The sequence below is a fragment of the Crassostrea angulata genome, chromosome 8, assembly GCF_025612915.1.
Source record: "Crassostrea angulata isolate pt1a10 chromosome 8, ASM2561291v2, whole genome shotgun sequence".
In the NCBI taxonomy this organism is placed as follows: domain Eukaryota; kingdom Metazoa; phylum Mollusca; class Bivalvia; order Ostreida; family Ostreidae; genus Magallana; species Magallana angulata.
The window spans coordinates 47,176,628-47,191,356 of NC_069118.1; the positions used below are offsets into that span (position 1 = coordinate 47,176,628).

General features: G+C 31.3%; 1 protein-coding gene and 1 pseudogene across 1 annotated transcript; both read right to left on the minus strand.

Moving 5' to 3' along the window:
* LOC128161027 (ficolin-2-like) lies at nt 1-5,089 on the minus strand (annotated as a pseudogene).
* A 3,739-nt stretch (nt 5,090-8,828) lies between these two features.
* LOC128159220 (uncharacterized) lies at nt 8,829-11,647 on the minus strand. Its single transcript, XM_052822288.1, has 3 exons — nt 11,338-11,647; nt 10,058-10,237; nt 8,829-9,049 (listed from the first exon to the last, which is right to left on the minus strand). Exons 1-3 carry the CDS (start codon nt 11,645-11,647, stop codon nt 8,829-8,831), a joined length of 711 nt encoding a protein of 236 aa, XP_052678248.1.
* Between the last annotated feature and the right edge of the window lie 3,082 nt (nt 11,648-14,729).

The window sequence follows — 14,729 nt, forward strand, 5'->3', positions numbered from 1 at the left end:
TTATTTTACTCGCCTAACCATGAGTTCAGTCGATTTCAGCGAATAGTATGCGTTACGCCATTTCCTATAGGTGACCCCTACATTGAACAAATCGTTGCTCCCTGCCAAGTAGAGGCCGTTAACATTTGCACAGGTACAACCCTTGTGCATCCATCCAGACTTCAATGTAATGCCACAGTTATGTGTAATAACATCAGTGTCCTGGTCCCATGTTGTAAACTTCATATTGTTCGTGGATGTCGAAAAACAATCTTCTACAAATAAAAAAAAAAAAACAAAAAAAAAAAAAACAAAACAAAGAAAAAAAAACCCCATAAACACAATTCGTATTCTTATTTGATACTGCTAGGTTTAATCTTGTTTGAAGTTGTATAAACGCTGTAAAACAATGGGTTTATTTCTAAGTAAATATGTACAATTGTAAAATGATGGGCAATTTTTTCCCCAATAGGTCTATAGAAAAATTACTGTTAAAAGAGTGTTACTGAAAAAGACGCATCGGAGGAACTTTGATATATATTTTAGGTTTAAGATAATGGATAATTTTGCCGCTGACAAAACTGAATTTTGTTGTAGGGGCGGATATTATCATGATCCAATTTTCCAGTATTAAACTTGACTTAAACACACAGCATAGTCAACAAAAGTTTTGAGACGCATCTAATAGAAAAAAAACCTCTCACCAACGTTCCCGGAGAACCCTGATACCGTGAAGGTGAACTTGGTTGATTCGTTTCCTACGTTAAAACTACTGTACTTGACGTAACGCGTCTGGTTGTCAAAGTCCTCCATGTTCATCCTCATCTCATATGTTCCTTGACTCAGAAGGTGGTGTAGTTTGTCATTACCTGTAATGATAACAGTAATGAGGGGAAAAAACCCACAAAAACTACTGAGCAGTGAAATGGGGCTTATCCTTATATTTCCTTCAATGACAAAAATCACAATAAAATATGCAACAAACCTACACATTTTTTCACCTCGACATAAAATGAATGATGTTAACTTTTGTTTTTGTAAATATTTTGTACGTTAAATTAAAAGTTTACCAGTCTTTTAAAATCAACCAGTTTGAAAAGAAATGTAATATACGATCTTCTTGATTAATCTGAATTTAGAACAAAGCCAGAATAATACCGAGCCAAAACTCTGATCTCAAATTTCCAAATCCGTTCTTGTACTCTATCCATGTTCTGTAAAAATCCTCAGAACCGTCTTGTCGTCTCTGGAACACCTTGAAAATAATGGAAACAATCACTTATTTTTTTAAAGGTCTTCGATGTGTCTTCTAAATAAATACAGCGTTTTAAAAATAATTTTAAGGCTTTTTAGATACCATTATTATACCCTTAAGATATGTCTGCACACAATATTCTCTTGAAAAAACAATATTTGTTGTGATCAAATTTCAATTGCATCATTTCAGCATTAAGGATAAAAAAAAAAAAATAAATAAATAATAATAATAATAATAATAATAAATCATAAATGAATAATGATAATAATAATAATAATAATAATAAAAATAATAATAACAACAATAATAATAATAGTTTAATGTCGTACTGTCCAGCCACCGCCATCTTTCTCCATGTCACAGAAAACTGTCACGTGATTTTGGAATGGTAGTTTTATTGTATAAAGTCCACTAGGTAGGCCACAGTTAATGTTGTGCAGAGAAGTACAGTAATTTGGAATGTCACTGTCTAAAAAAGAAAATGGTGCATATTCATTTTGTCGACATTGGCATTTAAAACATTTTAAGAACAGCAAAATGTGAGCTAAAAAAATAAAGTTATTGTGGAGAACAGTAATGGCAAAATAAAGGATCGGTCTGGGTGGAGAGATTGTGTGGCTACCTGCCATGAAGAGGCGCAAGTAAGTAGTCACATTTAGCTATGTTTGAAACCTTTTTTAACACAACTCGATCTCCTACAATCTTTACTTATTAAGATGATTTTTTATGTATTGTCAGTGTGAAATATGAACATTCCAAAGTTTTAATCATGTTTGAACTTTGTCTTAAAGATAAACTGATTAATATCGACATGTTCCGAACATTTGAATTAATTCGATTATCTTAATTCGCTGTGTCGCACACGTATATAATTTAAATCGGGTTGTAACGCGCTTTCTGATTGGCTAAAGAATTATTTTATATCGTATCAAGAATGTTGCCTATAGTAAGGCTAACTTCAAGAACGTATCAATACGCCTGACATTACGTTTGAATTTTGTACATTTTACGTCATTTTAAAGGTCAAATAACCGTTTTTATATACAATGAAGAGTTTAAAAAAAAAAATTATAAGCAATGAATTCAATATTTATTAGTTTTATACGATATAAAATGGTTTTAAACAGTTAACTCTTTTTTTATATAAACGCTTAGCGGTTTATAAAGCGTAAACTGTCCCAAACCATTTTATATCGTATAAAACATATAAATATTGGATTCATTCCTTAAGTGAATTTCGAAGGAATTTTTTTTCCAAATGAATCTTAGGTTTTACGCGGGTGTGTTAATGCAACTATGTGTTTAATGATCCTCGATATTATGGTAGTTTTTTGAAGAATTGTTTATTTGTAAGAAAACAATTCAAGTGAATGTGTTCTCTCGGGAATTATATTTCTTTTTGAAGCTGTCGTGCAATTGTATCACGTGACAGTTAAAAATAGAACATTATTTCAGCATAACAGAAAATCAGAAAGTGTAACTCTACCACAAAGTTTATTTGCTTGCATAATTTGATATGGTTTGCATAATTTGATAAGCAATTCGTTTGTTTTTATTAGTATTACTACTTAAATCTTATTTTATATCCAATGAAAAAAAATAATCTTTATTTGTCCCGAACCCTCTCAACCATTTCGATTTTATTAAAAAAATACTACGTACGTTACTTTCATTAACAACAATGAAACAAAGGGTTTTAGCAGCATTTTTCAAGTATTTTAGGTCATATTCTTCTGATATTTTGCCTACTTTATCTTCATAATGTTCGGATTAGTGTTGTACACGTTTGGCTTTTTTCTGCACACACTGAAAGAGGAAAGGTCTGTCAAGCCATATAGATGTCTATCTGCTTACCTTTTTTTCTCTTGCTGATAAAATAAAATATTCATGCCTGTATTATACTGATATTGTCCCAACTGACACTCATATAAATTTTGGGTATTTGTTTTAGATAAATCTAATTTCGGCATAGTTTACACTGCATTCCGATGAATTGCCTCCTGATCTTGGTCTTCTCTTTTAAACATGCTTGTGAAGTCAACGATCATTTTTTTTATGTAGTACAGAGAATTCGAAGATATAGCTAGTTTCTAGTTGACATTTTACGCCTGTAGATTTAAAACATGGACAAGAAATAAAGATAAAATTGACAGGTTTCTTGGGTAAAATATGACATCATGCTCTTTATTGTAACGTCATATTGATCAGAGAAATTTTTATCCATCGATCGCTGAAAGTTTCCTTAACATACCCGCGTAATTCATGGAAAAAAATATAATGATGAGTTGTTAAAACAATTAGTTGTACAAAAATAACCTCTGGTATACGGTATAGAAGATTTATCCCGATGTATAGATTTGTCTGTCGATCGGCTGAACCGTAATTGAAAACAGCTTTATATTTCTTTTACCGTACAAGTTTATCCTCAGTTGTATGCATGAAAAATACCTATGTACACAAATAGAGATACTTATTAATTATTAGACACGATGTCAAAGAAGGTTTGGTATTAATGTTTGGGAAGAAGTCATAAAGTATGTTGTTATATACCCCTGTAAGACAGTTACTATATACACAGGATGAATTTCTGCCATGAAGTGAATTGAAAGGTGATTGAAAGGTATCTGAAATGTGACTGAATGGCATATGTGTGCCATTCAGTCACCTTTCCAGACCATTCAGTTATCATTCAGTTGACTAAATGGCAGAGATTCATCCTGTGATAACTCTTTACGAAAAAAAGTCCAGCATTTTGACTGTTGGACTAGAACTGTTGGATTGGAACTGTTAAAATCGACTGTTAAAAAAAACTGTTGACCGGTGACGTCACATTCCGCGAAAACGTGTTATTGGTTAGAAGGGGTATAACAAAACAGTTGTTGACTGTGTCTCGGCCTTGGGCAACAGTTTGCGAGCCGGTCCGACAGATCAACTGTTGCCCTCGACCCCAATCAACAACTGTATAATGTTTGCCTCTTGAAATACTATGGTATCCAACTTGTAAACTGACCTGGAATACAGTGGACTTTATTACTGGGGAGCCTCACACAGTACACAGGTCATTAATTGAGCATGCCAGGCATTCATCAGTGATATTCGCAGTCTACAAGAGTGCCACGATAGTTTGATTTTATATGTGATAATTACCATAAACAGATATATTTAGCACATTTTTATCTATTGTATCTGTTTTTCAAGTGTTCTATTACGAAGGTTATGTAAAAGAATATCCAAGTTGGATTTAAGAAGATTAATTTCAGATGATATGAAGGAGTTGAACTCAACAAAGATTATATAATTGTTAAGTCGCTGCTCAATACAAAACATGCTAATTACTTGACTTCTTTACAGTAAAGGTGATAAGTTCAGCATTACAATGCTTTATAGTTAAATAACTATCTAACTATTTAACTTTTTATTACATAAATTTTTAGTTCACTGTAAATTGCTGAAAAATAAATGTTTTTACAATTCCGGTTTATTACATCCAAGAATAAAAGTAAAGCTGTAAGTACAATTTGATAAATAACCAGGAAAGAGAGAAAATGAAATAAAAATTAAAAAGAAACTGACCTGGTCGAGTTCAATTCTAACATAGTCAGGTTTGGGTTCCGTTTCGTTTATGACTGACACGAGTTCACACAGCAGTTCCTGTTTCCGGTAGTTGACTCCACGACAAAGTTTGGGTCTGTGTCTACATTCCCGGACACACTGCTGCTGCCCAATGATCCCCATCACCCGGACAACGGGACCAATATACCTCTCACCGTGAACAGTCGCAGACGTCACCCTCATATATAACGATAATAAACACAACAGAAGCCTTGTTAAAGACATTTCCTACAAAGTTCTACCTATATTTTGTATCAGAGAGAAGAAAATCAAATGGCTCTTGTACGACCAAGTGAACTTTCCGATATTGTTCTTGAATACTGCGTGTTGTTTCTCTAGCTATAAGTGCCAAATGAATTCTCTTTGAATATTACTGATGCAAGTTTAAACGAATTTTAAACCTATGAACCCCGTGCCTTATATCGTCTTAAAAAAAAAGTCTGCATGCAATGACTATGACAAATCGGGAATATAAGATTACAAGATCGGAAATACAGTTCCAATAATAGTTACCATCGTGAACAGGATGTGATTTTTATTTATTTTCACATGTTCTCTGTTACATCACTTGTATACCACTTCCTATAAATTTAAACACCTCCCTCCACCCCTGAAATGACAGATAAATTTGAAACAAAGAAATTGAACATATTTTATAAAAGCGTCTAAATTCAATACTGATTACAGATAAATGATCTTATTTGACCGTGGGGAGGGCAATTATTGGCATACAGTTTATGCAAAGAGATACGAGCGGGGATAATGCTAGTTAGCATGTTTACAAAATGTTTGTGCAACCCTTTTTTTCAAATTGTGTAGTAAATTGTTAGTTATAGCTGTATTTTTGAACTCCCTAAAAAATCTAGGTTTGTGGTGCAGGATGCTTTAATTTGATGTCTGTTAGAAAATTTTAAAGGCAATGTTAAAGAGTTAGTATACAAATATGTTTATAAAATAGTAATCAATAATTCATTATATTTAATTTAAAGTCAAATAAATTTCATAAAAATTATCTAATCGTGAAATTGCTGAAAAACATATAAATATACGTAATAAGGCATCATTCTTTGAATATTATGGGGTGATCAAACAAGGTCTGGCGTGATCAAATCTATCATCCAGCCCTTCAGGGTTCATAAAATTTTATCTCCCTTGATCGTATCTGATCACCTCATAATACTAAAAAACAGTAATTCCTTATTCCTCAAATAACAACCAGCAAATCAAAAATGCTTAAAAAAATTGTAGGTTTAAATTGCGAAAAAAACTTATTTATATTTTTATCAAATAAATATTTGTTCTTTATCAGTGAAGCTAATTGTAATCTCCTTTATATGTAATTCTTGTTTTATTTGCGTACAATTAAAATCATAGCTTTTTAAATTTTCTCTTTTTGTTTTTAGAGAAATGCAAATACGTCATTATATTTAAGCTTCTTTAAGTTCTTATGAGCATCAAACAAACGCCAGTTCATTTGATGTAGTAAGTAAAAAGGAAATGTTACAGAAGTCAATGTTTAGACAACACGGTACGAACAAAGCCCTTTTTGAAAAAACCAGCACAAATACTATGTAGACATTAAATCTTCGGTTTTTCTTAATATTAAACAGAGAAGAATAGAATCAAAGTATCTCCTGCCTAATACTTTTTCAGTCTTTTCCAAGTAGAACGTACACATTAATGGACTGTATGCAGGGCTAGTTTTGCCTCGTGCTTTTTTTGCTCTTCTGCACTTGCAAATCGTTTTGCCCACTCGTTAATTCGCCAACAAACAATAAAAATAGACACTTTTTGAAAACAATTATTCGTTTAAATTTCCCAGTCTTAAATTCTCCGCTGACATTGAGGTCGTATAGGTGAAAGAAAACAGGGGCGAAAATTTCCCATTTTCTACAAAATAACAACAAAACGTTTACACATGTATTATTTTTATTTCTTTTACATATATAATATTTTCCAAAGGCTGTTTAAAAAATAAAAAAATCCATAAAGCTTCTACATCAATTTGTTTGTACGTTGTTAAACAATATTTTATTTTCCAGATGTACAGTTGAAGAAAAAAAATATTTCCTTGTCTTTTTTAAGGCAACAACAAGATGAAACTGATTTCCAACGTTTATTAATAAACAAACACATGATACATGTAACATAACCATTTCATTGTCATTATATTTTACCAAAGCATGATAGAGAAATAAACTGAAGTTGCTTATAAACAGATTGTATTCAGTGCCCATGTCCAAACAAACAAAGTGAGGTTGGTAGGTTAGTGCCTATGTCCAAACACACGATATAAAAGTGATAGGTTAATGTCCATGTCGAAACACACGAGGACAAGTGGTAGATTAGTGTCCATGTTCAAACTCACGAAGTAAGAGTGTTTGATCAATGTCTAAGTTAGAAAACACGTGGTAGTAGTGGTGTATTAATGTCCTTGTCCGAACACACAAGGTAATAGTGGTAGATCAGTATCGATGTCGGATGTATCGACGAGGTAACTCTGGTAATTGGAGAGTAATGGTAAAATACAAGAAATCTAAGAACGCGAATAAAAAAGTATTTTGGTGTGATTTGAGAAAAATGGAACATATGTTAATTTCAAATATTCGGTTAAAGGTATATAAGTACATGCATGCGTTTATTCCTCGGCCATGCTTTCCTTTATCGATGTTAACGATATAAATATCCGACTAGTACAACATTACTCAGTATATTTTGAACTTCATATTTAACACAATACAATAGCTTGATCAAAGCTAAGCTGGAAAAATGCTGCTAGATTCCTGTCTTCTGTGTCTTTATGATATTATACACCGTTTTACGTGCAAACTATATAAAACTGGGAAGATTTTTGAGAACCGGATAAATAACTTTTTAAAAGGGGATAGCAGAGCAAATTCTAATAAATGTTCTTTCTAAACTGAGATGTTTTGCAATCACTTGTTATTGTCTATTGTTATTTGTTTAAATTTTGTAGAAACCGGGGTGAAGTGTAGTTCTCTCTCATTTTATATTAAGGAATATACGTAGGCTATTTATAATTACATTGTATCACATGATAATGTCGAAAGGTTGTAGTAATGAACTATCTAAATTTAATGAATCATCCATTTTGTTTTGCATCGTCATCAATTTTAACAGAAAAAACTAAGTATTTAGTCTGCTTGACTACAGTTATTAAAACATATGATTTGTTATGTTACGGTCAAACCAAGACGCTAAATTGCCAATTCATTTCCTTAACCTACCCAAGCATGAACACGCATGAACAGAGACACGGGGTAGCTACATTTGTACAATAAAAATGATGTGTTTGGCACCTAACTTTATTCAAGATTGACTTCAATCTGAATATTAAAACAGAAAAAATAAGATTTAAACATTTGCTATTTTATTAACTTTAGATTGCATAAACAAAACAGATGACAACATACAGTTTTACTTCGATTTCTCCTCGTTAAATAAGCTATCAGAACATACTTAGACTATTATTAAGTAATTTAAGTACAATTAAAACAGGTAAAGCAACAATATAAGTTATTTATAACCTAATTAGATTATAACTTATTAACACATATTCCCCAAAAAATGTTAAAGATTTGACAAAAATTCCTCATCTTGTTTAAAAATTATCAAAAAAGCCCCAAATGTACATGTTAGCTGAATATTTTAAAACCAAAATGACATTTTGTGATTATCTCACTGATATAATGTATTTTCAATCAGTGAAAATAACATTGTACTAATTGAATTAAAAAAACTTGTCGACACAAAATACCTGTGAAAAACAACACGAGATATTTTCAACATGTATATAAAAATATATAACATTACTAAGCTATTTGTATTTTTATGCAAAACTGTCGTTGTGTTTAATTAAAAAATCAAAAATGAAAATATTGACTTGACAAGTGGAAAATACTGATGGTACCATATTTTTCACCAAGTTTCTAAATTACATAAATAGATGAAAAAAAACCTACATAATGAAACACATGAAATGCCTTTTGAAATTTCCTTTTGATACTTCAATTAACGCTGAAAACCGATTGATTGTTCTAATGTAGAGAGCATCTATTATTGATTTAGGTTCCCCTTCCGTCCAATTAAAGAATGTCATTATTTTCCCAAAGTCGTCAAAAAATTGCGAGTTTTCGTTTTGTCTCTTTCCTTGAAGATACAAAGGCTGTTGATAAATATCTAGAAAAAAATACATGGTATTGTTACAGAAGAATGCATTTCAAAAGTCGGTAACTTTTTTTTACTCTAGAGAATACTCAAGATCTAATTTAAACTTAGAAATAAAAAAAACCCCAAAAGCATGTGAGGTGCATGTCTGAGATATTGGAAGATGCTCTCTCTCTCTCTCTCTCTCTCTCTCTCTCTCTCTCTCTCTCTCTTAAAAATAGATAAAACCGTTTAAATACTGCGACAATCAAATTTAAGAATCATTGCCCAAATTAATGCGTAAACCTAACACAAAAGTTTCTCGTCAAAAAGCTTGACTTTATGCCATATTCATTACACTATGTTGTCATTATATTTTCTTAGTATATTTAAATTCTGATGGCTATTAATTGTTTCCCACTTTACGTTTTAGTGAGTACTCAATAAAAAAAATCATAATTGCTTGCTAACTAAGGCTGCTCATCAATATGTGAATTTGTAAAAAAAACCAGTTAGGTTTGCGTAAATGTCTGTTATATATGGTGCCTTCAGGACCTTTTGCATTACTTACGGTAGTTAAACCTGTGATTTTTACTACCAAAGGTCCTTATGCCAAGCTTAAGTTTATCTTTGTAAACGTGGGTTCGTTTTTCCCAACTAAGAGGTTTAGCGATGCAGCACTTGTAACTTTTGCGATTGTTCTTAGCGGTATAACGTGACTTGTTGGAACTCTCTATCTGTATATTTCATAGTTTGAATTGACCCACTTTAAATCTTATCTTATTTATGATCAAATTTGGTGGTGAACATAAATGATTTGATGGAGCTTGGTAAATTGTGGTAAAACGTGGCGACAAATTTTTTTCTTAATTTTCAGATTGTTATTATTTATCATAGAATTTACGAAATCAAAATTGAAATATTTTGTTCTTTGAATTTTTCAAAACATTAACCGTAACGTGCATTTTTTTCTTGCACATGGGTATAACAATACAAAGCGTATAAAATGAAAAAATAAAATTAAACATGTTTCAAAGATACCAATTATATTCTGCAAGAATGAAAGTGCATTGTTCGAGTCGACAAGAAACAGGTGACTTCTGGAATCTTCTTTTCTGCACTCTGAGCTTGCATCGTCACACGTCTTTCCTACAGCGTGATATTTATAGCAGTACAGGTGTGTGGGATTCCAGATATAACCAGGTGTTGTACACTCATGAACTGCAATGTAAATTAAACCTAAAGTTTCCAAGGTTAAGATAACAAATTTAGAAAAAATGATTGCGTGCTTGCACAGTTAAAAAAAAAAATAACCTTCTATGGACAATCTCTCAATGAAATAAATACTAATTATATTGTAGAACCTAAATTGAAAGTATTTCATTTGATTAATTAAAGTTACCTTTCTGTTAATGATGAAACTGTATGTTACATTTTAATACGTCACATAGATTTAGTCCTCTAAATTATAACTTTGAACAATGAAAATATTTAATTGTGTAACGATACTCGGCTTCAAATTGTAGAGTAGTAGATTAAGAACTTTAAGCTAATTTTCCAAAAGAAGACACTTTCAAATAACTTAATATCATCTTTTTCTTGTGTGATTTAAAGGAATTTACTAAAGTTGATTTAAATGGATTTCATTGGTATTCTGCTTTATTAAAAATGCAAAATTGAAATTAAACGTAATATTTATAATAATATTAAAGCGTTATGTTGATACTTTAAACTTAAAGCAAATTAACATACAGCAAAGGGTTCATACATAAGAGTTTAAAACATGTTCTGTAGGACAAAATAAAACATGGTTTAATTCAGAAAAAGAAAAAAAATTGTTAGTATAATTTACTCAGATTATTTATTGGGGTTCAATAATTAATAAATTAGCGATCATATCTACTTGATGTTTATGAAATATTTATGATTTAGTAATAAAATATTACTCAGTAAAGAAAAAAAATCATTGATGTGAGATGTAAAGTTAGCGTACCTGTATGTATTTCTCATATCATAATATAGAATTCTCTTTTCAAAGAAGATAAATTTAGTCTAAAATTAACCACGGCCATCCAGTCTGCTTAAACTTTTTCCTGACTTAATTATAAACGTGAAAGTAAGTTTTCTCTCACATAAAGTTAATATCTTCAATGTTTCTAATATATTTATCAAACTGAATGGTAGGATATAAATTATGTTGAGATCTTTCTAATAATTTACATTTTTTTCGTCACAATATTTGACTTTATAAATTAATTAATCAAAATGAAGAAAAAAACCAATTGAACAATATTTCGTCATCTTTTTAATAGAAAACCTACCTTTAGCATAATATATTTCTCCTTCGATGTGTAGAAAATGTAGCCCTGTTTTATGGCGATGTGAGAACTGGCATCCTTTACAAGTTTCTCCTTGCTTTGAGGCGAACACCGACAGACATGACGGAAAAACAATACAAGTGATCAAACATTGCAATAACGGAAGATTTTTGTCAAATAAAGGTGTTATCTCCGGTAAAACATTGTTCATTTCAACAGCTTGCCGAAAAACACTAGATGGGTAACCCTGCAATGCAATTGCACCTGCCTCAAGACAAACAGATAATCTAGAAATAATCAAAAAGAGTTTCATGTTGAAAAAAAATGAAAGAGTGATAGCTTTTGCCTTTTATATACAAAATACGTGTAGTGATCATTAGAGGCACCAAATCAATAGGTTTCTAGTTTGATTTGGCTAAAACATCATTTACTATTGTACGTGCATATCGGTAGTTTGTAGACCCTAAAGCTTTCTGCGTTAAAAAAAATGATGGATACAAATATGCTTGAGAATAATATTGCTACAAAAAAATTAACCCCAGAAATGTATGTTATAGAAAATTAATATAACTAATATGTTACCATTCTTTTGATATTGCGAGTTGATCAAAATACGGTCGGGTGTGATTAAAAATATTATAAACTTAAGCCTTTTCGAGCTGAAATCACCTCGTAATACTAAAGGAGTGAGTGATCTTCTTTTTCTTCATTTTTTCAAATGAAAGTTGATTACCTTTTGTGATCTGTTTGTGCACTTCATTCCTAATATTGTGGTGCATAGGGCATGGATCTCGAATTTTAAAAATATACACAAATGTTTTCAAACGACCTTCTGAACACTTATATAAATACCTTTTTTCATCAGAACCATCCCTATCTTTATTTAAGTTAATCTCATTACATTTCGACAGATCGCGACACATATATATTTGTACGAAAAATATTCAATTAATAATGCCTGAATTAGAACTTCGGCTACTCTTTTCCAAATAAAGTGAACGTTAGTATTGTTTTTAAACTAAAACATCAATCGTGTAAGTGTTTTTGATCAGCAATCCTATTTCTGAAGGAAACCTAAATTGAAGAAAAAAAGTAAGTCTGACAAACAAGCGGTTCAGAAGAATGAAAGTTTTTTTTAATAGAAAACGTACACATGTGTATAATAATCTAGTGCTGGGCGATCAAAGACTATTTTGTCGGAGTTCGATTGGAAGTTTCGATCTTGATGAAATCTTCGTTTGATATAAGATGATTTTATATTATTAAAAGAATCTCCATCAGCGAAAATGTTTAATAATGTGTTTTGTCTAATTTTATCTCTAGTGGTAGCGTTTAGGTTTTTTTTCTTGTTTGCCTTCAAAATGACGACTTTTATTACACTATATAAAAATGCAGTGCACGTATTTCAAAGAAAAGGTGATTTATGGTATGTTTAATTCACTACTTTCATCAAACAAAAAAAGTTATAATTTCTTTATGGTTTTAAAAAGCACAATATTTCGTAAATGAAATTCTGATTAGATATAACCTTGCCATATATTACTGTGGAATCATTTAAATTCACGGGGACCAATATTCGTGGATTGTTGTGTTTTTGCTTATTGGATGGGATGGTTTTCAGACTCATTTAGTACACTAGATCTTTCAAAATTTGTTTTCGTGGAGGATGTAAATTCGTGTTCGAGGGCTATTCACGAATACCACAAAAATTGAGCCACCACGAATTTTAATGATTTCACGGTATTTATGGAATATTCCATGGAGTTCTACTATTTAATGACTGTAATGGATTTTAATTTTTCAAGTTCAAGATCACGGGGTTAAACTATTGTAAATATCAGAAGATGTCATCTGCAAACATGTGGATTTGTAGAATATCAAACTTAGATTATCGTAAGAAAGGAACCATCTTTCCGAAATTCGAATTCATGCATCAAAAGACATGTTTAAGTATTCTGTGTAAGATGTGTTATACAGTGCTGCTATCCTGAAGGTGACAATGATAGGATAGGATACAGGATGCAGGAAACTTGATAGAAATAATGAAGTCAAACTCCTATCCTATCCTATCCTACCCTTCCCAACCCTACCCCACCCTATCCTATCCTACCATATCTTACCCTATCCTATTCTTTCCTGCATCGTGTAGCCAATCAGATTCAAGTATAAATTTCAGAGTTGTTTTGCGAAACTAATATCAGTTAAGAATTACATTCACAACATAATTTTTTTTTGTAAAACAAAGTAAAAAAAATTAAAATTATTAATTATGTTTTGTATTTACAAAGCGGTAAAGAAAATTGATGTGCGCTTCATTTTTCTATGATACGCTATCCGTGGAAATTATATTATAGGGATAAGAATTTGATTAAAATTTTTGTTTAAGCAATAATTAAAGTTCTTTATTTCCCTTTTAAACATTGTTACAATTGATATCTAATAAAAACAAAACTTTACATTAATCCCTCACCTGTTTGTTTACGTAATTGACTACACTGCATACGATTAAATATCATTGATTCACGGGTAAATAAGATACCTCAGTCGGATTAATGTATTAATTAGACGTTTCGATTATTACATTAATCGATAGATTGTTAATAAAATCATCATTTTCCTAAATTTCGTTTTATTTAACTCTTATTCCTAAAAATGGATGGTATGGGACAGGATAGGACAGAATAAAGCTTTATTGCAGGATAGAATGCAGGATACAGGATAGGATAGGATTGTTTGTCAATTTTCACGATAGCAGCGCTGTATCCTCAATTATTTTTTTAAATCAAGGATTTTGTTTTTAACAAACATATTCCTCAATTCGTTTCACTTCATAAATATTGTGATAACATATTAAAGAATTGAACCATTCTTTATCTGTTAATACCAATACCGAAAGATTCAAACTTCAATGTGTTTACTGTTTGCCAATTTATTACCTCCGTTGCTTTTTGGTTAATCAATATCAAGCCACATATCTAGTAAACTACCCGACACATCAATCACACATAAAGTATAAAAACATACTGTGAGCCAACTTTATTCGTGTGGGAAGAATTTTTGCAAGGTTTGCTAGAACTTCATTGTTTCGAATATTTCTCGCTCGGACCATATCTCGCTGCCACATAGCTGTAATTAAAAAAAAATTACGGACGAGGCTCGATTGCGAAATTTAGTCGCCACAAACCGGTTCATCTCAGGTAAACCGCCAATTAAAATCGTCGGGAATAATAGTTTGTTTACAGTACACTCAAGTGTGTTTACAAATGAGAAGGGGGGATTCATATAACAAAATGTCCCTAACTGTAGGCGGCTCTGACTTGTATAAAAAGGTGATGTAGCGTCATGATTTTAGCTCGAGGAGTAATGTAAATATTAAGTCCCCCAACCCCAACCCC

Bases quoted from the DNA above. Each gene is read 5' to 3' on its own strand.
- LOC128159220 (XM_052822288.1), bottom strand. From the start codon at position 11,647: ATGAAACTCTTTTTGATTATTTCTAGATTATCTGTTTGTCTTGAGGCA. The intron at 10,238-11,337 runs GTAGGTTTTCTA...TTTACATTGCAG, and splicing joins AGAAATATATTATGCTAAAG to TTCATGAGTGTACAACACCT. The intron at 9,050-10,057 runs GTATCTTTGAAA...ATTTTTTTCTAG, and splicing joins ATTCTTGCAGAATATAATTG to ATATTTATCAACAGCCTTTG.